This window comes from Esox lucius, chromosome 8 (assembly GCF_011004845.1).
Source record: "Esox lucius isolate fEsoLuc1 chromosome 8, fEsoLuc1.pri, whole genome shotgun sequence".
NCBI lineage: Eukaryota > Metazoa > Chordata > Actinopteri > Esociformes > Esocidae > Esox > Esox lucius.
In genome coordinates this window covers 10,776,308-10,802,751 of record NC_047576.1, presented here as the reverse complement: position 1 = coordinate 10,802,751, position 26,444 = coordinate 10,776,308, and the positions used below count along the sequence as shown (strand labels likewise).

Below are 26,444 nucleotides of genomic sequence, written 5' to 3'. Positions count from 1 at the left end.
CATTGGGATTATTGTGCATGTGTGCTTTGAACTGGCTCCTTCTGGACCTTTCTCAGGGGGGTTTACAGTGATTAGGTACCCTCTTTGTTGTGTGTATATACAATATATAGAAGCAGGCGGATAGAAGGTCTTCGAAAGAATGTGAAAAAAGAAAACTTCAAAAGAGAAAGGAATTTATTACAATATAACTGCCATAGAGCCACGTCTGTGGCCTGGTCTATAAACGTTGCTATTGTATGGCTTTTTTTTCTTTTATATTTTAGGAATTTACGAGATAATCTTCCCTGGAGAGCCTCCTAGGTGAAATTAGGTTTAACTGTCTTGGTCAAGGACAGAACACCAGATTTTTCACCTTGCTGTCTCTGGGATTCAATCATTCAATTTCAGTAACTTGTCAGATGCTCTAACCCAGTGCCGGCTCTAACCTTTTGCAGCCCTAAGCAAAAACTGATTTGAGGCCCCCTCTCCCCTGTTGGTTGGGGTCTCCATAAAGGTCGGAGGCCTAGTGGTCCGGGGCCCTAAGTGACTGCTTATGTCCCTTATGCCTTGAACCGGCCCTGCTCTAACCGCTGGGCTATAGGTTTGTGTCTTTCACTAAACCTTACAGAGAATGTGTCAACACTAAACAGGCACCTCCGAGGCGATGTCCACCTGCCTTGAACTGGCACAGACTCCCACACAGCTAATTTAAGGTTACCGTTTTTGGCACAAAAAGGCCATTGTGTTTCACTCAGGTGACTGCTGCATATTGTTAGCAAATAAGGTGTCCTCCTCTGAAGACGATACATAAAGGCAACCCAGCATCTAACCACAAGAGCGCTGGCCAGACAGTTCCTATGAAAATATCCACAGTGGACGAGGCTCCATTCCACGGAGGCCGTTTGAACATGGCCTGGGGGGATGCTGTGTTTACCTAGGGGACAACCTAAACATGTGTCTCTATTGATACAGACTCACTGGTTAGGCTGGCTGGCCATTAGGTAGTGTGGAGGAAGGGCGGCAGCTAGGGCCAGACGATGAAGAGAGAGTGGACAGTCTGTATTTACACAGACACTAGTCTGGACCTGGGGCTGCCTGCTGGAATGTTGATGAAGGAAGGTGAAACTCAGTTCATGTGGCGATGAAATGAGAACTCTCTCCTTCCCTCTCTCTTTTTCAGCCTTTGATGAGTGTGTGTGTGTGTGTGTGTGTATGTGTGATGGTCTCTCTGGGTGGGTGGTAGTTAAAGGCTGCAGGGAAATATCAGAGGCATTAGGCTAGGGGACCGTTACATTGACATTAACCATAAAACACTTTGTTCCTTGGGGACGGCGAGAGATGAACTAATTACAGTGTTGGCGCTGAGGATAGTGTGTGTTTGTGTGTGACTCAGTTTCGGAGTTTATTAGACTGAAGATCAACCAGGTGTGTTTATAAGTGTGTGTAAACATCAGCCTGCGTGCGTGCACACGTGTGACCTACCCTGGCACGCTCCGCTGCGGATGTTGGGGATGAAGCCTCTGCGACAGGGGTGAGGTTGGGCGGGGCACATCTCACAGGGGTGTCCCCACGCCCGTCCAATGGTGGCACAGCAGAGCGTCTTGGTGCACACGATGCCACTCAGCTGGCCCTGGCACATCTGGTTGTTGACCTGCGTGAAGCAGGGCCCGGTTCTGTAGTCTGGTGGAAGGAAAGGACGGAGGAGAGTCAGTCATTGGTACACGCTGTCTTGTTTCACTTCTATCAAAGTGTCTCCGGAATGTTCTGTGTAACCCAAAGATGAACTAAGGGTTAATACCCTAAATCAAGTCTATTTCGCATTTCTGCTGGTCACCATTCATTGTATTGAATTATGTGTAAATATACAACAGAAGAACACCCTGCTGTAGGCTTAAAATGTTGCAGTAGGAGACATTGTGCCCTAAGAGAGCGCAGATAGCATATATTCCTAATTTCTTGAATGAATTCACCTCCCCAGTTTTTAACCCATTAGACTACATTGTATGCTGCTGCACATTCTGGAAAGGTCTGGAAATGCATTGAACAGTGGGTTTCCCTATTCACTGGTGTAATTGGATAAGTATATAATGGTGAAAGCATTTAGAACTAGTTTCCATCAATAACAACCTTTCCATGACAAATATTGTTGGCCCAGACCTGAGGCCGAATCTGGTCCACAGGTCTGGTGGATCCGGGTGATGCTATCATGACCATACTGAAGTGGTTTGAAACTTCTCTGACTGAACTAACCCAAATATCAGGTGTCAGTGCGCGTAGAAACAAAGCAATGAGAAGAACACAGTGTCCTTCCACTTCCACCTTGCTTCGTTACTCACTGTGCAACAACACAGTGACATAATCTTGTTAACAGCACTTCACGAATCAAACACAATGACCTCATGCTGAAACCATTTGAGCAATAAGATGTCGCACATAATAAAACTCAAAGGGGCCTAATGATGGCTTCTGGTGTGGTGGAAAAACCTTGTTAACTACAATAGTGGCGCCCAGGGCCGGTCCCAGGCACAAGTGACAAGGTGGTCACTTAGGCCCCCCACCCCGCCACAGAGTAAAATGGTAGTCAAACGTATTTTCAGATAATTATTTTTGTTGTTAATGAAAGCCTATGGATTTTGTCCCATTCGGGCGGGCCATGATCATCCTGGATAATAGATCGGACATTCCCTGGCCAGCTGTGAGGCCTGCAGCCATAGGGAAGGAGAAAAAAATCCAGTCAGTGGCTTTTGCATGAGGCTACTAAGTCTGAAAAAGAACGTGGCGCACAGAAATGTAAAGCTGAGGGAAGAAAGTCATCAAGAAAAAGGCTCTGGATTATTTGATTTGGTTTTTTATTGCTGTAAGCATTATTGTATATGACATCAGTTAGCAATGACAGCAACAGAGGTGTTGTGCGTGCTGCTGCCTGCCTCTGAACCGGCAAATGGAGCAATAAAATATTTATTTTTAGAAGCCCTGCACCAGATTTTTACCCTAAAATCTCCATAAGTGAAACATGGTCCACATGTTTCTTGGCTATGAACAACGTATTGTTCACATACTTAATGCTTTTTGAGTGTTAGTTTTCATTGTAAACTGCAACTGTTAGCAAAGATGTATGTTTGCTACTATTCAGATTCAAGGCAATGAGTGGCACATATGATTGAACACACATACGGTCCAGTATTACCAACCTTCTGGGGACACAACAACAAAAATTCCATGTTTCCTAAACCTAACCTTAATCTTAACCATAAGCTAAACCCTATCCCTTTACCTAATCTAAACCTTAACCTAACCTCAACTTAGATAACCTAACCTTCATACCTAAATTTAACCTAGCCCAAACTGGTAGTTTCACACTAAAACTAAACCTAGTGGAGCCTTCCCCACATTCATTACTTTAAATTGATAAAAATAAAATACATTGTCAGAGGGGGTATTGTCAAAAGGACATAAACATTGAAGAAGTGGTCTATGTTGACCCTCTTGAAAAAGATGCACAGAGATATAGGTCAGCTTTGTTGTGGTTGGGCTGCTAAATTACTTCCTGGGCCGCTAAATGAAAGGTAAATCATAGCCAGCCCATTCTGAAAATAACAGGGAAAAGTGGGTCAAACCCAGCAGTGAGAGACAGAGACCAAGAGATAGACAGACTTTGAAACTAAGAGACAGGGACTAACATACCAAGAGACTAAGAAATCAAGAGACAGAGAGTGGACAAAGATTCCAACAACATCTAACTGCTCCTACACTTCTTCTGCTCACCCAGTGACCTGACAATCTTGCCTAGACAATTTGAGACCAGGAATGCGAGTCCCCCTCTAAATAGTAGAGACCCACTGCAGCTTTTGTGGCCATTCACATCTGGGCTTGATTAATCTGGCCTTGTTGGGACCATGGAGGAGCAACCTCTTGTGCAGATGTGCCCATCCGGAACTATGACCTCTCAATCACAGCCCCCCACAAACAAACCCCCAATCTCCTCTGCACAACTCTGTCAACATTGCATTTAAAACTAATGTAAATAAAAATACACTGATGTATATAAAAATACACTGACGCTGGACTAACACATGGTCTGTCCTTCACGTCCATCATGCTTTGAGCTGGTTTTGATCTTATCGTACAAGTTGAACCATTTCAGTAAAACCAAGGGCAGGAAAAGAGCGAATTCCATGACCTTCACAAAAAGCAGCAGGGAAGCTGTTCATGCAAAAAGTATGAGCCGAATTGGACGAGAGCCATCTTAGAGAAAGAGAGAATGAAATGAAATGTGGGGATTTATCCCAGTTCGGCTGCCATTTCTTTGATCAGCAGCGAGACCCTCAAAGTGAGGAGGTGTCTGGGTGCTCCCATAGCCAAACCTTTCAGAGGCAGCTCTAGACGACTGCTCAAGGCCCCAGCCAAGTTCAGCAGAGTCTGTCTGTGTGTGCACACGCCCGAAGAAAAACAACACCGGTTGGCCTCCGAGCCTGGCCAAACAAAAGAATGAGCAGAGTGCTCGCACTTTTAATGGACTGAATAACAAGCGCCTCGCCAGGGTCTCTATGTCTCAACGCCACAAGACCCAACAGACTAAGAACCAGACAGGCCAGCCAAGCGGGAGTAGGTGGGTGTGTGTGTGTGTGTGTGTGAGCCTATGTGTGGACCACGAACATGGAACATGCACATTCCAGGGTCAGAATAGTTAGGAATGGAAATGGGTCATAAGGAACTTGGCTAGGCCCATGTCTACAACAACATTCGGAAGCAATTTGTTCTGATTACAGTAAAAATTGCTTGATAGATCAAAACCATTCACAACCCCTCCCATCTATCCCATATCCTGCCTTTCGCCACCCGCCCCCGTCCACAGTTAGTCACCTCGGTCTCCTTTCCAGGTAACTTCATGTTCCTGTAAGTCATGATGAAGCACAGACCAATGTGAATCATGCCGGACTGGATTGTGCAAAGCCCACCATGAAGTCCGGCACAGTATCTTCATAGGTATCATTTACACACCTTTGAAATCAGAAGAGAGCCCAGAGTGCTGAATGTTCGTCAGAATGTATCGGCCAAGTTGTTGACCAAGGATTACTTATCCATCATTTTGGCAAATTCAGTAATTTAATAGACTTGGCGGCCTCCCACCTACATACATCACATCTGCCCTGCCAATCACATCAATTCACGTAACCGGGCCAAACATGATCTTTGCCTATTCCACATTCCTGCCTGAGGGAAAGTCTTTGATGAGGGGAAGTGGGAACTGGATGATCTGGGAAGTGAGAAAAAGGTTTGTTAATCCAGTCTGGAATGGTGGCCAAACCGAATGGGAAAAGCTTCTGCCTTCCAGCTCCCCGATTACAGTTAAAAGGGAGTAAACGCCTACATGCCATCTTTAGGTTAGCGGTTGGAGGAGACCAAGGTGAATAGTTTGGGTCAGGGTGGAGGATGATGTATAGAGCGGAGATAAGAGGACTCAAGGAAGCATGATGTAATTACATGGTAATCGTGCTGGTCTGGACAGAGATGAGGCCCCAGTGTGTGAAGGAGGACACATTAGACAGTTCCTGTTGCTGCTACACAGTTTTCAAAACAGGATTGACCATGTCCACACTTTGCAGTGTCTTTACCACACAGCCAAAAGGAAAGCCTTAATGTTAACGAAGCTGTGGTTACAGTTTCAACCCAAAAAACACCTATATTTCACTCTGATACCCTGCAAACCGTGATCTATTTGGTATCATACATTTTGTTGACCTAGTTGTAAATGGTTGTGATTTATTAAAAAAAATTGTAGACAGACATGAACTAGTGGCTTCTGAAGTGAGAAATTGATAGATATACATCTGACATAATTGTTGTGGGGAAGACTTTGGAAAGATCTTAAAAGTGGACTGCCCATTTGACTGCTGCTTGGGGAACAGCCTGGGGTGATGTGCAGACAAGCAGTTCTGATAGGTGAGAGTCTGGGCAACGCTCAGGGCTCAGGGCTGACAAGCCCAGTCTGAACCAAGGCAGAGCAAATGGCAAGGTACCACTGTTTTAGTAGTCATGGGTATCATGGCGATATGGAGAAAGCTTCTTTCTGCACAAACACTTGTGTAGACATCTGTGAACTTTCCTTTTTAATACATTTTTGAGTGTAAAGTGATTTTCATAAAAATTGTGTGTGCATCTAAATGGCTTGTGTTTCCCTGTGTGTGTATATGTATGTGTGAGTGTTTATATATGCACCTAAACACCTGAAACGTGTATACAGTGGTGCTGTTTCGGTTACTGCATTATACTATCAACAGCATTAGACTATCAACAGCATTAGACTATCAACAGCATTAGACTATCAACAGCATTATACTATCAACAGCATTAGACTATCAACAGCACTATAGTATCAACAGCCGTTCAATCTAGTCTCCTTGTAGCTTAATAACTCTAAGTGGCTTCAGCCTTTGCCACGGCAAACATGAGGACTTGCTATAGAGTGCTTCGCTGCTTTGGGATTGTGGGAGACAGCGAGGCGTGGGGAAAGTGAGAGAGATAAACAGGACAGCAATCTCTCTCTGGTGACCTGCACTGGGTTTTACTGTGTTGCATGACTGCAATGTTAACAGATAGCGTTCTCCGAGAGAAACCACCAGTGTGCGTAATTATGCAGAACACACGACAGTGGAAATCTCCAGGGAACACACAGGGCTACCGAACAGACAAGACACAACTCATGCAAACTCGTTAAAAGTGCACTTTCCTAATGTCCAACAGTACTTCAATTTCCACAGATACTATTAATTTCCTTCACAAGGCTAGTCTTAAAAAAAATGATGGTTTCTCCAATTCAGCACAAATTAATTTAGCCTGGCGTCCAATCTGTTTCGACTTTAGCCAACTTCTCACAGTCTGGTATTCCTGATTGTCAGGCACCGAGGCTAAAAGCAACCGCATTTCTCTTTAAGTAGACCTCCCGGCAAACAAAAATGTGTTGTTAAGACGTTTGTGGCACATTAGGATGTTAACTCACGATCCTCTGGATGTTCTTAAGACATGCTGTTGGCCACTAAAGACGTTTCCTTGTTTCTGTACCTAGTCATGTTACATGATGTTTGATGTTCTATACCAGGGAGTCTCTTCACTCCCCGTCAGTAGTACATCGAATATACTCTTGTTTTATGGCTCCAACTAACTTTGGAGCAGACAGGTTTTAGTGCTATCCTTCACTGTCTTTCATCCTTTTTTAGGGCTCTCCGAAAAATGGTCACCATCATTTTGCAAATGGAAGAATTAAAAAAAGGCGCAGCCAACAATCCAGCAGGTGTGTTCTACATTTCCAGTGAAACATAAAACATAACATTGTGATGTTATGAAACAACTTAAAATGCATTCAATGGCGACGAGGCAGAGTTGCACTGTACTCAGAGCCACCTCTCTCTCTGTCTGGAAGCATGTCACGCTCTTTGAGGTCTCCGTGGATTCTCTTTCTTGCCGCAGATCCCATTCTGTGAGGACTCTATGGGCGAGGAATTGCACACTTCTCTCCCTGGATGCCACCCATCCCTTCCACTGGAGAAGCCGTTGCCAGACTGCAGGAGGTGGACAGAAATAAACACAACTCCCTTTCCACTGCTCCGTTCCATCCCCTCATCATCATGGGCCTGGCTCCGTACAGTTTGTTTGGGCTGGGCCGACCCGGGCCGAGCTGTGTGAATCCATAAGGGCAGTACTGTTCACTATTGGATGCGATCCTGGCTAATGGGCTGAAACACACGGGACACATGAGCAGAACAACCCCCCCCCCCCCCCCCCCCCCCCCCCCCCGCCGGCTGTGGTCACACAGCTGCTTTGTAATGAGAGGGTTGGTGCTCCAGTTGTACAGGAGAATGGGGATGGTGGGAAACTCAGCTGATTAGAGACTGGCTGTCAGTCTGCACTGTAGCTCATGTTTAACGGACTGCCTACGACACACACGCACGCACAGATGTTCAGCTATCTAAATGGGGACATCAAAAATATTTGTACTAACCATAACTCCTAACTCTAATTCAAACCCCAATTGTAACATTTCCCCCTAAACCTAAACCCTCAGCTGAAAATCGCAGAGGTTCAGTTTTTCATGTTTTACTATCCTTTCAGCAACGTTTGATCCGCACCAGAATAAGAACCTACACACAAACACAGACACACACACAAATGTGTTTTCTATACTTCACATACCCTAGCTCTAAACCCAACTCAAACCCGATTACCAAACCTTTGTTCCTTGATAACCTAACCTAAACTAGCAGTAACGCTTAAACCTAACCTATAGTTCTTATGGCTAAATGTCATCCAGTTCTTACACAATGCCCAATTGAAACCTTTACCCTGAAAAAACTGAACCACTAAGCTGGAAATCACGTTATCCTAGGTGGGGCAGAGCAAACAAGCTTGGGGGGACCGATTTGACAGGTGTTACTATTTCTGCCTGGACTTGGCGTCCCCACTTGTAGACATGGACCAAACTCAGGGGTTTGAGGGAGGGCTGCTGAGGTCCAGTGTTCTCAACACGGAGACGAGACTGTTTGTGCTCGGTTGTGCCTGGCTCTGTATACACAGCTGGGTAGTGCATTTTACTTTTACCCCCTGCCCTCCCTCCATCCCTCCCTCAATCCCTGCTTCCATCCCCCACTCTCTCTCCATCCTCCTCCCGTTTCTAAATGTAATAAGACGTGTGTTTCACAGGGGGAAGGGGTGGAGCAGTGGGTGGCCATGTAAGAGGAGGGTTAGGTCAGGGGAAAGGGGCGGACCCCCCGGGGGTAGAAGGTCTAACCAGAGGACACTGTTGACCACTATAAATCAATCCACGAATATGGGGATGAGCTGAATTTCATTCAACAAGTTAATCGAAAAACGGCAGCTCGTTATTTTACAGAGACCTTTGGACTCATGTACTGGAATTTCAGGTCACCTCAAGAAGTGACTACATTGAATTGTTTCGGACCCAAACCATAGACGTGATTCCCTTAGACACAGCCCATCCGTGTGGCGTTCGCCAACCCTTAATCCTTTATCTCAGCTGCAGCTTCTACGGGAGGTAGTCAGCACACTATCTCCAACACCAGAAAACCAGATAACGGTCTCTGGTTGGGGTTTGAGAGACAGACTGTCTGTAGTCACTATATGCGGTCACACTACGGTCACACTATGTCTAGACTGATAAAACGTGCATATACATATGCCACAGATCAAAGCTTCTGAAGTCCACTGGGCAACCAATCTCTGGTGTGTGATGATAAGAGAGGTGTAGTGACATGTTCTGTGTCACCACATGATTGGCAGGCGTCTCCCTGTTCTAACGATGTGTCTCTTGGTGAGAGGTTGAAACGGCTCTGGAAGTTGATAGGGGACGGCCCGTCTAGTTTTAAAACAAATAATTTCCGTTGTAAAGTGTTTCGAATGTCGAAAGTAAAATGTGAGGAAAAATAGAAAGTATTGTTGTTATGGCTACGGCCTTACTACAACACACTTCAAGCACTACGGAAACATTCCTCGGCCAACTTCCACTTATACTGCCGTCGCCTTAGGGTTTGTGTTTGAGTAGGCACAGGGGTGTGTGTAATGAACAGGGTCCCTGTGTTGAAACTGTGACTATCTATGACCAGACAGGTTTGCATTAGAAGGAAGTGGGAAGACGGGGAATGTTCTGACCTCTCCCGCACTGCGGGCCAGTGAAGAAGGGGAACGCTCTCACCTCTCTCGCACTGCGGGCCAGTGAAGCCGTAGACACAGGCACATCGGTTGGGCCCAATGCAGCGCCCTCCGTTCTGGCAACCGTTCTCACACACAGCTGAAGGGGAGAGAGGGGAGAGATACCGGGTGACACGGCTGGACAGAGAACACAGTGGCGCGGCAGGGCTGAGTGTGCTGGGGGAGGAAGATACTCACGCTGTCCACAGTGATTGCCTGTGTAGCCCTTCTGACAAGAGCATGAGTCTTCTTGGCAGCTGCCTCCGTTCATACACCTGACGTTACAGCTCTGCACTGTGGGACACACACACACACACACACATACACGCAGGTCAACCAATGCATCGGGGACAACCTTCAGGTGCTAGCCGAGAACATACACCAGCTGGTCACACACAAGCAATGACCTCCAAAGGAACCTTCAACCCCAAGGTGTGTCGTTAACCCTTGAACACCCCTATTCAGCTCCAAATGTAAGAATGTTGAAGAGCTCGGTTTAGTGTCAGAGTTGTGCCAAGACGAACAGTTAGTCCAGTGACAGGAAGTTACACTTGGGTTCAAACCTCTACATTGTGGTTTTTGCTCTCTGACAAGATTTAATTTAAACTGTTAACACTAATTTTTGGAATAACATCTTTGTGGACTGCTCTCATGGAACAGCAACATCTGGGCTGTATCTATGTAGACCAAATTGTATTAGTCTACTGTAGAGCACTCTACTGGCAAACAAGGCTTATAGCCCACTCCTGCCACAGTAAAACCAAGTAGACTGGGGAGGCTATAAGTTGAGCCATCTGTGTCCTATAGATAGGAATTTGCTGAGTGCTGAAAGCTTCAATTCTGGCGGAGAAGCATACTTAAAACTCAATGCAGGAAGCTTTCTACAGACAGAGACCGGCCTAGACAGATGAACAGACTGGCAGTGTCCAAGGCAAACTGACCAACACACAGTGTCCGTGACAGACTGACAGTATGTTTGTGGGGGATAGGAGGAGGGGAAACGTAAAACAGGACCACCACTATCCAACCAGATCTGGCTGAGTGCAGCCAGCCCACAGCAGAGAGCGGAGCATGGTAGATTAGTTGAGTGAGAGGGCTTAGTCAGTCTTTCTAAACACGCAGCACCCTTCATAGCAGTGCTTCTCCAGTAATTGGCCTTGGCATATGCCCATGTTTCTACTGGGAAGAACAGAACATGATGCCCATGCCCTCCTTTGATAGTTGGCACACCTCTCATTCTCTCTCTATCTTGCTGCCATTTTTAATTACAGCAATTTATCTCTCTTTCCCTTTCAGTCTTTACAGACTGTGATTCATGAGGTGGTGGGAAGACGCAGTTCCTCGACTTATTTCTTGCCTAAACAACTTCCACTTACTGTAAATGAGCCAGTGGTAGTGATCTCTCTAACTACGCACAGCCTGACCACGAGACTCAATATGAAGACCAGAGTATGGGCGAGTCCGCTTTTTTTTAAAAGCATGTTGAGTTTTGAACAGGGTTTGTGCACGGAAAGCGAATCAGTAAATTGGACAGATTGCAAACACTGAAGACAGGCTGACAGGATTGGAGGACAATTCTACACCGGCTGGTGTGAATGAGCATTATACGGCTGAGGGCAAAGCTATGTATGTTCCTGTAGTCATATGATTCTAGTTGTATCGGGTGATTGGGTGAATCATTTAAGGTATGTGTAGCTGTTGCCCTTGCAGTCTGGTCTTCTATCATGCTTGAAACAAAATAACCAGTTCTAGACACAGTGGTTATCCTGGTGTTGCCACCAACATCCGCCAGATCCAGATGCCCAGAACCTCTGGTTGTCAGGTCAGCAGAACTGGGATGCACTGTTCTCACCGTTTCCGAGACAATGATAACAAGACAACAACGAGACAATGCAACCACGTCCCGTTTGTCGTAATGAGCTGAGGCGCTTCACACTGTGTATCTTGTGTGTCACAGTGTCAACACCACTGAAATAAATACTTAATCTATATGGTATCATTGTCAAGCATGATGAATAACTGTAACATTTTCTGGAAGATTTGCAGGGAGTGCGATATGCTAAGCATCGATAACGGCACAGTCAATAGCTGAAGACACAAGTTCCCAGCAGCCAGTTCTGTCCAATGTGTGTAACCAGACAGAGTTGATTATGACCGTCCCAAATGTCAAGTATTAACATGGTTAGTTACTCATAAAACATTGTCATAATGGTTTGGCGCGTACACAAAGACCAAGGCTATTTCCTTTCCATTTAACCTAATTTAGATAAATGGAGATATTCTTTCCTCACGATCCTCAGTTATGCAATGGTTTCCCAACAAATTTGCCGTCTGTAATTGTTTACATACCGGGACACTACTAAGTTATTCTCATTACACTAGTCCCGTTGAAATCGAAGTGTTCAGTGAGTTATGTCTAGAGTTCGAAAGATGCTGTTCCCGTTGACTTGAACATTCCCAAAATGGGACCACCAAAAGTATGCTTAAAGTGTTTTCGAGACGCCTACTCTCATGGTGAACCTATTGGAGAGCTCCTTAGAAACACCCACCCAGTACGATGAAAGACCGGTCCGGGATGCAGCCATCCACCTATCCTTTCATCTAAAAAGATGACTGTTCTGACTTCAGACCCAGCTAGCATCTTTTGCAGACACATGGAGGTGATGGATTTGGAGTAACTTTGGACTAAATGTTTGTGGGTTTGAGCCTGGGGAACATCGATCCACTCCTATCAGACTCCACTTCAGCTCAACCCAGCGCTTCAAGGAAGTGAGCCATTTAGTTTAACTTACATAGTGTTCAGGCTATTCTCACACCAGTCAAAGGAAATGAAACATGACAAATTATTGAATCGACTGGTTCAGCTCAGACTTGCAACGCACTGTGATGGGGAAAACAAATAGCAAGGAAACTATTCCAACTTGTCATTGTCAAGCAAAAGTTTCAACAAAGCTGAGATCAGTACAATTTTTGCTGTGTCTCTTTATACTTTCTAAAACAGCATTTCTTTAATGTGGGGGGGTTGGAAGAACATCAGACATGGCTCTAGACGCTAAGCTCACAGACTGTTTGAGTTACATTGTTGGAGGAGTTCATGTGTTTTCTCTGTGGAGTGGGGTTAGAAGTGGTAGAAATGGGATGATCTCACCGGCTAACCCCACTAATGACCCCCCCCCCCAACCCGTAGGTGAGATGATCCGTCCCTGTGAACCGTGCCTGGAGCTTCAAACGTGCAGAACAACAGGCAGGAGATTGGGGACCCACAGACCCTGGGAGCCACAATGCACCTCTGTGTGGCTGCCCTGTGGGTCGGCCAGCATCCTCCACATCTGTGAGTTCTTTACGGGGGGTTGGGACAGAGCACAGGAAACTAGTGGTGGTGGGGCTGGAACACTGAGGCCCTTTATAGCTGTGGTCTGTTCTGCGCTGGCTTATACACAGCGCCCGGGAACAGTGACATGTCAATGTGAAGTTCACAATGGAGTTGTCCTGTTGTGAAATACAAGGGCTTGTGCTGAGATGTTGAGGAACCTACGTGTCCAGAACGATTTACAGAATCACATTTTTAATCGCCTAGCAAATCCATCTGGCTTACGCAGTAGTGTAGGTTGGCTGAATAACTTCTAGTTTTGGACCTCAGTAAACACGACTTCATCTGATGATTAAAAGTTAATTAAATAGGGCTTCTTTCCCGGACACAGATTAAGCCTAGTCTGGAAATAAAAAGCAGAAGTTCCATTGAAATAACATTTTCATCCAGAAGCAGGCATAATCTGTGTCCAGGAATTCATACCATAGTGTTTAAATTAACTTTAAGGGTGACTGGGATTTCCAAGAATGGAAGTAAAAGATTTAAGTGGGGAAGTCAATGTTTTTTTCCTGCGGCTCTTCTGTCTGTGTCATATAGATTTAGAATATAGCCCTTTCCCAGAGTTGAGCTGCGCTGAGCCCGCCTGGACCCCTTTCATTGGCAGCTGTTTCTGAGGGACTGTGAGGTAACGTTCATGGTCATTAGAAGGTAATTATAGTTATGGGAAGACGTCTAAGATGACTGGACTGGGCACAGCTGCTCCTCTGGGGACTAGATTAATATGATTGTCCACATTCATGAATATTGACTAGATTCATTTATTTGTCAAGAACCACGCTGTAAGACAGTTATAAACAATCAACAGGTTGCCCTTGAATACCAGATGGTTCTTCTTTTACCTTTATAAATAAATAAAAGGATAGATAAATCAAATGTATTTTTCATCTGTAATGCCTGGGAATTAATAGAGATATATATATAGTAACTACAGTAATGTGTACAGTATTTGTACTAGGGTTCATTCAAACAGCTTGATTGAAAGCAGATTTCTTACAAGTAGCTCTACATTCCAGATGTGGCCTCTGAGACATAATAATGCTGTCAATAACCCAACCAATGGGTGTTTGAGACTCTGTGATTAAGAAGAGAGAATTGTATTTCACTCTATATGGCTTTTCAGTTACATGGAAATCTGTTTTGGCTGAGTCAACCCGAAACAACATTGGCAAAGTCGTTATTGTAGGTGTTTACTTCGCTGTTCTACCAGAAACATGTGATGAAAACTGAACACCAGTGTGAAATTAAATCACAGGTCAACCTACAGTATCAAAGCATATGGAAGATGAATCCAGACAGAGCAGGATTTTCTGAGGTATGAAAAGTAGATATTTTGGACAGAAACTCGCCCACACTAGACTGCTGACCTTATTGAATCCTGTATGAAACAGAGGCCAGATGCCACGCTTTGTCTAAGCCATTTCCCAGCACTGGCCAATTGTTGAATTTATGCCATGTTTCATCTCAGAAGTTGGTAACCTTCCAGATGGCCAGGGAGAGAGAGAACGCTCCACAATGACACACACAACACCAATTTAAACTCCATTTGCCCAAAAAGATTAAATTCCAGACTTGCAATCCCTATCCTACTGTACTTTATCTGGAAAGTCCTAATACAGTAAGGCAGTTCTGTAAAAGCCGATGCGTCTCTTGTAGCCTGAGAGCAGAAGCAGTTAGTGTGACAACCAGTTTGCTACAGCTCTATGGGAAGCTCCAGCAGCCTTCAGTTTCTATCTCTCCCTCTGAAGGAAATGACTTCATACCGTTTCCCATCACTTGGCTAGATGGGGGGGAAGTCAGCCTCTCCCACCCCGGTTTCAGAATCTGTTTTTCCAGCACATAAAGCTGGCGTCTGGCCTCTCTGGGGTGTCCGATCAGTGTGTGCGGACTGTGGAGTAGATCCTGTTTTACACCTCGAGGTCAGACGGCCAGGCCCAGTCCCAGAGCTCAGTGTGTGTGTGTGTGTGTGTGTGTGTGTGTGGGTACGGAAGTGAAGGGGCTCAGCGTGACAGACGAGCCTTTGCCCAGCCGAGCAGCAGAGCACGCTGCACACAGTAACACACACAGACACACACACACACAGTAAAGGCTGGTAAACTGCACCTCAGTGGGCTAGGCCCTCCAGCCGTGTACATTAATCCTTCCAAACCCTGTGACCTGGAGCGGCTGGAGGCTGTTAGCCAGGCCTGGCTGTCTCTGAGGCAGCGTTACTCTGACATCGTAGAGCCCTGCGGGGGGCCAGCAGGCCAGGTGGTTGCCCTTGGGCAGGCAAGAAAAGTCATGGACACACAGCGCTAGCTAGACAAACACAGTGGAAGATCTAGCGAATCACAAACGGAAATAACGATTGTGGGTCGCCAAAGTTAATGACAGTGTCCATGATTTGCTTCGTCACAATGTGTTTCTGCAGATGGAGCTGGCACTGGGCGTGTGGATGTGAGAAGCAGGTGCTGGGTATTAGAACTCACCTCCAGCTCCGGCCCCACAGCTGGGGGAGAGCTGACCGCTACCACAGGTGCACATGTTGGGTCTGGAGCAGAAACCATCGCCACACGAGTTACGGCAGATCGCTGGGAGGACAGGACAGAAGTCACACACACACACACACACAGTATATCCAGAGATGAACTTTCAGCCCAACCAGCCAGATGATGGACAGATCTATTTGTTTATTTGTGGATAGCACTGCAAAAACAAAGTCTGGGTTATTTGTATAGTGGCCAAAATGTCTGGGTACTTACGGACAATACACTGGTTTCCCCCAGGCAGAGTCTTCCAGCCAGGGCAGCAGTAGGAATGGAACCGAGAGCCACACACATTGGGCCTGCAAGAGGTAAGATGTGGTAAACAAACCCAGTACTTAACAGGACCCCAGTATCAGTTAGCCAAAGCCCTCAACAAATACACATGGGCATTCGTTACTTTCCAAACACGCAGAGACCATGGCAACCTTTGCTTTCATTCTAAACAGGCCCAGCATTGATATACTGCCCCTGAAGATGGTTGACATTTTGCATGAAACTTCGTTGTCCGCTCAATGTAAACTTCTCAACAAACGGAAGATATTAAGAAGCCCCTTTCCCCAAGCCTCGTAAGACTCATGACACAGAGAGCAGCTGACTGTCCGGCCAGGTTATCTCCCACAACATCCTAAGGAAACGGCCAAACCACATTACAGATGTGGCTGTGATGGTTTACCTCGCCTTAAGCAACCTGACAACAGAGTTCTACCAACCTCTTAGTGACTCATTCTTTGAAGGCTATAATGAAAGTGTAACCACACTGTATCTGAGATCTACTGTACTTTTTAGTATTTCACACAATAATTAATTCATTAGCCAGTGGGTAATATAGCCAGTGGGTAAATATTTGTATATAAATCATTAATATAAAAACAAAACATAATAATAATATTTACCTCTACAGACACTGACCTGCATTCTCTAAATGTATTGAATGCTTCCACGACTAATTACGTTTCATTTTTCCAAGATTCTAATTCTCCCCCAATTTCCAGACATTATAACCAGTGTCTTTCAGTCACTGGAAACTAGAGCAGCTGTAGTTTGGATCTTTAGATTGACTGAAAGCAGAGCAGAGAAGAGCATACCTCCAATAACATTACCAGATGGCACAGAGACAGAGAATAAGCAGGAAGGTAGTGAAAGGGGGAAGGAATCTGTGCAGAAATGAAGAGAGAGAGGTAAAATGGAGTAGAGAGACCCAAAGGTATACATTCTGGGTATATAGAGAGATAAAGACAGTCAGAGAGAGAGAGAGAGAGAGGCATACTGAGATAGAAGAAGGAAAGGAGAAAGACAAATAAATGAAGCATGAGAAAAGGCAAGACAATGGGAATGAGGTGAGGGAAACAGGAAGATAAGAGGCTGGAGGAAGAGGAAAATAAGAGTGGAGGAAGAGGAGGAGGTAGAAAATGAAGTTTGGAGGAGGTAGAGAGTGGAGTTTGACGATTGGAGGAGGTAGAGAGTGGAGTTTGGAGGAGGTAGAGAGTGGAGTTTGGAGGAGATAGAGAGTGGAGTTTGGAGGAGGTAAAGAGTGGAGTTTGGAGGAGGTAAAGAGTGGAGTTTGGAGGAGGTAAAGAGTGGAGTTTGGAGGAGGTAGAGAGTGGAGTTTGGAGGAGGTAGAGAGTGGAGTTTGGAGGAGGTAGAGAGTGGAGTTTGGAGGAGGTAAAGAGTGGAGTTTGGAGGAGGTAGAGAGTGGAGTTTGGAGGAAGTAGAGAGTGGAGTTTGGAGGAGGTAGAGAGTGGAGTTTGACGATTGGAGGAGGTAGAGACTGGAGTTTGGAGGAGGTAGAGAGTGGAGTTTGGAGGAGGTAGAGAGTGGAGTTTGGAGGAGGTAGAGAGTGGTGGGTGGAGTTTGGATGACGTAGTGAGTGGAATTTGGGGATCTGAGGAAGAAGACAGTGGAGTGTGAAGGAGGTAGAAAGTGGAGTGTGGAAATAGGAGCAGGTAGAGTGCCAAGTCTGGAGTTTGGAGGAGGTAGAGAGTGAAGTGTGGAGATTGGAGGAGGTAGGGAGTGATGTGTGGAGATTGGAGGAGGTAGGGAGTGATGTGTGGAGATTGGAGGAGGTAGGGAGTGATGTGTGGAGATTGGAGGAGGTAGGGAGTGATGTGTGGAGATTGGAGGAGGTAGGGAGTGATGTGTGGAGATTGGAGGGAGTCGACAGAGAAGGAAGAGGAGGAGGGAAACGAGGCAGTCGATATGGAAACAGAGTAAAAGGCGAAACAGAAATGTCCCTGAGAAGGTGCATTTTTTTGGGGTGATATGCAAACGTGAACAGGTATTGAAAGTTTGCGTACGAATAGTGAAAGGGCATAACATTCCAACAACTACTGACACAAAACAACACGCTACTAACATCCCTTTCCCTACATAGATGTGCCATTTTATACACATTGAAACCTGGATATGTCCATGTCCTTTTCCCTACACTACACATTGAAACCTGGATATGTCCATGTTCTTTTCCCTACACTACACATTGAAACCTGGATATGTCCATGTTCTTTTCCCTACACTACACATTGAAACCTGGATATGTCCATAGGCCTACTGTGGGACTGCTGAGTTGACCCTGATTTGGTTTGGGTTTTGACACTCTTGCTCTCTCCTTCAGGCAAACATCTGCCTCCTCACCGGAGAAAATGGGGAGGTTGAGTCCTGGGGAGTTGCCTCAATACTGAAACATCATGCTGTTTTCAGCACTCAATTTAAACAGGATTAGCTCTTCTATCACTGGCACTCCCTTGGTGCTCTCATTACCTCTCATTAATGATAATAAAACAAAGATGGCTGCACACTGCACAGAAGCCAGGAGAAATATTAAAACCCAAAACAATAGGCCATTCTTTAGTGAAAGAAACACGCTTGGTGTAATTTGAGAGGTATTTGCCCTACATTGTTCTACATTTTAGACACAGTAAGTGGAATGATTGCTGTTGATGATGTCAAACAGGCTTTGTTTAAGCCTAGTGACACACTTTCAGAGCCCCACTGTTGAGAACATTCTTTTAACCTGGTGTTTTGCAAAGGACTAGACCCAAGCTCAAAGGATTTCACAAGAAACACTTAATTGCTCCTTTGTTCTCCAGGACTTTTCCTCTTGTTTAATAGTGTGAGATGGAAAGAAATGACAGGACCACAACCGGACCAAGTCTTCTGACTTTTTCCTCATTCCTTTGATCTTCCAGAACATTATAAAGGGTCTGGATGACCTCTGGGGGCCACAGACTCCTGGTTGGAAAGTGCAAACTCAAAAGTTATGAGACAGAGTGCCAGAAGCTCTTAACAAGGAGGATTCCTGAGGTGAGAAGGTCAGTGGCAGACAGTTCAGAAGAGCAGGGGGTCACAGCGGTACTGGGAAATCAGCTGGGGGAACAGGGGGCTGTAAAGACCACAGACTGGCATTCTATGAAGAGACAGCGCCGAGCAGGACAACCATAGGTCAGCTGGGGGAGGTCATCCAACTGGGAAGAGTCGGAGGGGGGCTACAACCCTCCGAAAGATCAGAGGTCAGCTCACTGGCATTTGACCCCAACTCAGTACATTGTTAGTTTCTTCTTCCGTAAGAGATGTGGACCTGTTTCTTTGTCAAATCTGGAGTGGGTAGGACAACGCTGAGTTCATCTTTATCCACAGTGCCTTGCAAAACCGTTCAACCAGATGCTGACAAAATTTCTAGATAAAGCTGGAAGCATAACACAGAATCTACTGCAATGTGGGAAGAGGTTTTGTGGTCAGATGAGACCTGGATAGAGCTTTTTGGACAAAACTCAAAGCTCTATGTGTTGTGCCAACCAAATACTGCCCATTCCTGAATACACTCCATCTCTACAGTAATGTACAGTGGCATAATGGCAGCATAATGCTTCTCATCAGCAGGGAATAGGAATCTGATTAATATTTAAGGAAATAATCAAAGTACAGTGAAATTCTGCAGAAGATCCTGCTTTAGTAAAATAAAAACAGAAGATTGGGTGGAAATTTTACTTTTAGCAGGACAATGATCCCAATCAAAAGGCCGAAACAACATTGGAGTGGCTCAATAACAATAAGCTGAATGTCCTACATGGTCCAAGTAAAAGTCCTGATCTCAGTTCCATTGAGAATCAGTGGCACCATTTGAAAATTGTGGTTCAAGCATCTTCCAATCAACCTGAACCACCTGGAACAAATCTGGCAAGGAAAATTGGCCCAAATCATCCCAACACTACCTGCAAAGCTGTTACATACTTAAATATGTATGCAAACAACATATTTCAGTTAATTTTTTCTTACAAATATTTCCCAACATAAGTCCTATGTCACCTTACAATAATTGTTTTTGAGTGTCAGTGTTTAAAATTAAAACATCAAACACAATGACATTTTAACGTATCATTTGTTATTCAATAGAATTTCTGAATGGTTTAGATGTCTGAGTATTTTGGCAAGGCACCTCTTCATTGTCCCTGGGAAGGTGTTTTCTGTCCTGTCTGTTCTTAGTAAAATGGTGTGACTCTCTCCATTGACTTATTCACACATTGAGCTCTTGCTGTAGTGGTCTAGATAGAGGCTGAGGTTCATACCTCTTAATCTACAGTAGGTTCCTGGGATGGGATTAATGGGAGTAGCACAAGGGAGGTGGGGTGTCTACATCATGAGACAAACTACTGCACAAGCTCTTGGTAAGAATAACCATCAAGTGACGTATCCAAGTTTTTATGAGGTCCATATGATTTACGACCCAGCTTACAATGTTTGTGATAAACTATAATGATAAGCAGAGTTTTAGAGAAACATTAATCAATCCCATTAACTCAGTAAACAATGAACCCATACATAAATTCTGACCAAGAGCAGATGGAGCAGTTCGATTTCTTGGTGCATGTCTCTTTTAGAGGGTGACAGATAATCTAAACCACATTAGCTCGACCACATACCTCATGAACATCCTGAAAGGGAGGCTCTGTCATTACGTCTAGCCGAAATGTATGCAGAAAATGTAGACACATAATTAAAGGAAATCTAAGGTATACAAAACATAGGAAAACAGTCCATTCAACGCACATCTTAAATGTTCCTCTAAAAGTGTTTAAGCTTATCCTTAATCAAACTACCAGCTAATACACCTGTAGCTTTATTAATGAGAACCACGAGGACATTCAACAAAATTCTTTTCTCATGACTCAAGCATGTGCCAAGGCAGCCTTCTGGTGATTCTGAGGACCCCGTCCATGCAAGGGGAGAGGAACTGACATAACCTTGGAAGGAACCTGAGCATCTAAACGCACTTCTCTGCTTTATGGAAAACTGCCAAATGAAGTCCAAATCATCTCCATTAAGCTGAGTTTAGTCTGCCTAGAATCCCCAGACTGGACCTCTTCCCTATCACATGCAGTAGGCTTTATTAGTCTGCTTTATTCTGTTTGGCATGACTAGTTATGAGCGACTATAATATTTATCTTAATTTTCTCTTTCTTTTTTTCTTTCTTTTATTATCTATCTCTCCTTCTCTCTGCACCCTCTCTCAACCAAGAGTACACCACTTTCACAGGGGATCCAAGGTTGTACATTGTCACATCAAGCAAAATGAGGAGGTGCAGAGCCCCAGGCCAAGGTCTGATCAGATTCCACATGTAGGCGCCAAACTGCACTCTGCCAAGGGAGCCAATAAACCCGACTCACTCGACATCAGCCAGTCCAACAATAGACCAGCAACAGACCAGCAACAGACCAGCAACAAACTGGCAAATATAGAGTCTGAAACCCTGGGATGCAGAGCATTCAGCAAGCAGATAAACACCGCTCACACAACAAAGACCAATCTAATGACCACCATTAAAATAATCTCTCTCCCACAGAGGGAATCTGTGAACCTGATGCTGTATAGAATGTGTAACAGAAGACTTATTCCCCCCCATCAATTACATGTCAATGTCATCATGTCGCGACGGGAGGGAACTTATCAACTTGGACAATCTTTGTGTTGGGTGCTAATATACTAATTGAAAAGAAAGACATGTTGAACTTAACTTAGTTAATGTTACTATCCGTGAAAAGGCAAAGGTTTACTGGGAACAGTATGTTGCTAAGGATGTCCTGGCTGCTGGCTTTCCCTGGCCATTCACTTTCTGAATTGCTACATTTCCTACATTATTTTGTATCTAATCTTGACTTGACGTCAGGCAACACGGTTCTGCTTCCCTGAACAGATCACAGGATAAGATTCCCAGACCAGGCCACTGCCTTTCTCCGAGTCAACCATAAAGTGAATGTGACACAGGTCAGACCTGTAGTGGCCTTGTGCCTGCCTGGCTCTTAGACAAAATGGCTCCACTGAGATTTTTTTGGCTCACCGATATACAGCGGATCAATTTATGTCTGGCAGAGTGGTCCAATTGCTGTGGAATTAATCACACTGACTGACAACACAGACACGTCTGTTTATTCTGTGTGGAGTGAATCATTATTGAACATGTTATTTCAGAAAACACCCAGTCGGTCCTATATGTGCTTTAGCCTACCCAGCCCTACACAGTAATTGAATCCTATTTAATTCCACGGAGGCCTAGCTTTCTCTCTCTCTCCTTCTCGCTATTTCACTTTCTCCGCTGTCATGCAATGTCACCTGTGGCAATAAAACAAATGTCCCTTGTCATGCCCCCCTAGCATTCAGAATACCTCATTTCCTGCGTCGGGGAACGTGGGAGCCATGAGCAGGGAGAGACGAGTGACTGATTGGAATAACTGATGCGGACATTCAAGGAAAGTCCCAACAAAGCATCCTTTGTTTTTACAAAAGCCAGAAATATACAGTAAGAGCAATGCTCTATTGACACACATCCCACCCAGTCCCCGGAGACTGGAGGGGTTGGAGTGGAGGCGGTGGGAATGACGATAGACAAGAAGGGGGAGAAGGGCGGTTTTGGGGTGTCTTTAATGCACCCCATTGGAAAACTCAAACACCACCCCCTTCCCGAGTCATTACCTCTGCTCAAAACATTCTTGCCAATAAACGTTCCCCTGCTACCTTCAGCTATAATGTTCTCCAGCTAATATGCTTAACAGAATGCCTGCTTGCCTAGCTTTGGGTCATTGCGTTCACTCAACAAACTTTAATTGATGTCCAAAGCCCCTTCCCTAGACGCTCCAATGAAAATGCCAGTTTGCTGTAAATACTTAAAAAGGTTTTGCAAGCAACCATTCAGCCCCAAACACGTGCTGTCTTTGAGAGAACAATGATGTATTCAGCATTATTTTGTTGTACTAAAGCTATGTTGGCCTTAGCCCAGGAAGCACAGCACTGGAAGAGAGAGTTGCCAAGAGAGCTAACTGGGAAAAGCCATCCATAAACCAATTGTCCAAGTGTCCACATTCTAAGTCTAATCTATTTCCTAATCATATTACCATGTTTCATTAGAGTAGTACGGATGAACTCAAAGACAGAAAACCAGAGGAATGTATTTCCTTTCTTCATAATCAATCAAAATAAATAATTCGCAGGTCTACCTTAAACAAAAACTCGGCAAAACAGACAATTCCAGAAACCAAAGTACTTACCCTCTGAGTGTCTCCTGGCCTCTCCGGCGAACCCTCTGCACCTCCCTCTCATCCACCTTTTCGGTGAAGCGGCTGGCTTGGTACGTTCCGTCACCCGCTCCTGCCTGGCCATACGCTGTGTGGACAGCGGCCCAGCACACAGCCGACCATCCCAGAAGCACCTGGGCCAGCTTTACCGCTCCCATTGGCTGTTCTGTGTGGCTCGGCGTAGCCCTGTGGCTAAAAACTACCGGATGGTGTTACGTCCCTCTTTTTTAATTTCACCTGGACCGAGCTGCACGGACACGTCTGCGTGGACCTTTCCTGGTCCCAGGGTGAACTCCAGGGTGGTTGGCTGGAGGGGAGCGAACACAGGAACATTGGCCTACATCAGGATCATGGCCTTTGGCAGGTGTGCAAGATAAGCATCCCAACACATCAGAATGGGCCTCAAGAGAAATAAGTATACTTTGGATGAAATGTGCGCTGTTTGTGCCCCGTTGAAAATGGTAGAAGATGCGGTTGCTGTGCCAAAGGGCATTCAGATTGATAGATTTCGCGCACCAATACTCTCTTCCCTCGGAGAAACACACAACACACCCAGAGACATGTGAACTTTTGAAAGATGGAGCTCTAATGGAAAGTTGACAGATTCAAAACGTTTAAAGTAATGGCGTATTTCGTGTTCTAATGTATTGACCACGTTCATACAAACTCGATCACAGATGCAACGATGCACACACATTTCGGCGCACGCGCGCGCTCATAACTACACAAATACTCGTTGGAATGTAGAAACGAGAAGTCATCACAAACATTTCCTTTACCAAGTGAGCACTAAGCCCATCAACATTTGTCATACGATCTGTAATCTTAAGTCTACATAGAAAATGTTATAAAAAAAATTCTTTTTCACATATGCGATAGGCTACAAATATACACTCAATGGAAAAAGAAAAACATGTAATGGCTTCATGTACAGTAGAAGAAATCAATGAAGGCGGGATCAATCCGCTAGACCGAACAAAGAAATGCCAGATCAATTACCTATTGCAATTGCATAGACCTTCCTCGGCTCAAATGTCAAATGACGGGTAAGTTATTTAAAATAGAGAAAATGCACACGCATACCTTCATTCGGCTAATGTAAATAAAACGTGGATCGCTTTTTTTTTTTACTTCCAAAAATTAAAACGTGTCAGAAAACAAAGAAAAAACGACCTAGACTCGTAAAATGTATTCACCTATCGACATACGACGGGTTAAATTCTTGACATCATGCAGACATACATTGATTTGGGACAACAATCTTAACCGACTACAAATGGTATAATGTTTCAAACAGTTGAAAACAAATAGTAAAACCACAACTTTAATTTTGTCAAATATGATTAAAGTAAGCATTACAATTAAATTCCGAAAGCATGTGCAGCGAACGTCTTCTGATAGGCTAGGTCTGCTGAAGATTTATCAACCACTTAAAAAATGCCGGTAAAGCAGATGTAGCAGCCAAGCCTGAAATACTCCCGTACCGAAAGCGTTGTTCCTTTCCAACCACCACTTGAATAGGCAAGTATATGCACATACAATTTGCATTATAACTCCAGTAAAACGTTAAAAACTTTGGTAAAACCATCCAGTCATATAACAATATAATAGTGAGCAATTGATAACCAATGTCATAAATCAATAACAGCACAATACCTTACAATTGTTGCAGTGCCTTGAAGTCAAAGAGCCTGGAATTTGAAATGGGATATGTGCCCCAGATTGGGATGTTGAACTATAGCCTTGTGAGAAAGAGAAAAGTTAGGGAATTGCCCTCACTGGAAGAGGGGAGGTGCTTTTTTAAGACACACAAAGAGGGGGGTTACTAACAGTCTATAGGACAAACCCACATTCCGTAAGACTCCTCTGTTATAAAGGGGTATTCAGACAGACTTCTAGCATAACCTATTTTCCAACCACATTCCTTCATACCTGTGTAATGAAGACAAGACTAAAACAGCAAACAATGAAGATTAGATTAAATGAATTAGTCAACTGAATGGAAATGTGTTAAGACAAACTAAAAAAGCCATAATAATACAATATGTCAGGTATGTATGTATATTTCCCCTCCATAAGGTTGTTATAAAATGCTTTTGATTATGTTGTCAAATGGAACAGATTTGTGATCCTTTACAATAATATCAATAAGATCTTTTGCTTTTATAGGACGGTAAGTGGACACACCCTCTTCTTTATCACGTGCAGTTTAGTGCATTCACATCACGTTGACAACAAACTGAAAAGGACATGTCGTTGCCACTTTTTGTGTATAAGTGACGGGTTTTACACTGCTACTTGCATGGCTCTGCTATATACTGCAGTAGCTCGTGGGGCAGTGATTGACGTGTCCTTAAGCATTGTTGTTACTGCTGATAGGAAGTGGCCTTGCCACCTGGGTGGGGTCTTGGAAGAGCAGCTGAAGAGAATCCCAAATGTTGGGGCCCAGAGTTGACCGACACCCCCTGTTTGTCTTACGAATGGGAAAACACAGCAAGTAGTGTTTGTCAGGATTGCACGTAAATAGTAGGAAAGTCTTTTGACCACTCGGGCTGTAAATCATGTCTTTTTACACAATGCACATGCATGCTGAAAACTTACATCGTACTGTAATTAGGTAGTACCACTTCAATTTAGTGTTGTGACGGGAATAAATAACTTGGTAATGAGATGACTAAGAAAGGCCAAATGTCAGTGCTATTGTACAAATCACGTAAACATTTCGTCCTGTTGGGATAGTTTACATTAAGATTGTGGGTGTTTCCTATATGAAAACTGATGACTAACACTCACAAGCATTCATAAAGAAATCAGGGCTTAAGCCAGCTGGCAATACCATGCTTTGAAGGTAATAAAACTAATTGGGGAAATTTGTCCGAAAATCATGTTTCAGCACTCTCATCCAGTACACACACTCTTTCTCATACACATCCACACGAACACACTTATTCACATCCCTATACTACTTGTACTTACACTTAATTCTCACATGGAAAGACACACCAGAGCAAGCTTAGCCTTGGAAATTCAGCGCCGGAGTGACTGGGCTGATTTGTGATGTGCTTTGCTATCCTTTTCCCTTTTCTAGTGAGTCTCTGACAGACTGTGGGATGGGAACAAAGACCAAATACTCAAACTGACTGTCTTCCAGCCCCTCCACCTCCTCCATCCGCTAAACAGAACCACATTTTCCCATGTAATCCGGGACAGGGAAATAGCACCAATGGCTGTGTGGATTGTACAACAGGAACCCAGGGAAACACTGGCCCTCAATCTCCTTCTCTTTTCCCCTTTCACGGAATACTCAG

At 44.6% G+C, this 26,444-nt stretch overlaps 1 protein-coding gene across 2 annotated transcripts in view; it reads right to left on the bottom strand.

Annotated features, from left to right (window-relative positions):
- The window catches only part of fbn2b (fibrillin 2b), a 58,037-nt gene extending 33,153 nt beyond the window's left edge, over positions 1-24,884 (bottom strand). Inside the window, exons 1-7 of one of the 2 annotated variants that reach the window (XM_010871550.3) lie at positions 24,793-24,884; positions 23,110-23,443; positions 15,790-15,872; positions 15,517-15,618; positions 9,880-9,975; positions 9,686-9,781; positions 1,462-1,659 (exon numbers count right to left, since the gene is read on the bottom strand). In XM_010871550.3, the coding sequence (XP_010869852.1) occupies positions 1,462-1,659; positions 9,686-9,781; positions 9,880-9,975; positions 15,517-15,618; positions 15,790-15,872; positions 23,110-23,294 (760 nt within the window). In that variant the 5' untranslated portion in view covers positions 23,295-23,443; positions 24,793-24,884. The remainder of the gene's footprint in view (positions 1-1,461; positions 1,660-9,685; positions 9,782-9,879; positions 9,976-15,516; positions 15,619-15,789; positions 15,873-23,109; positions 23,444-24,792) is intronic. The other variant, XM_020048896.2, reaches the window with a different exon arrangement.
- Positions 24,885-26,444: the final 1,560 nt, after the last annotated feature.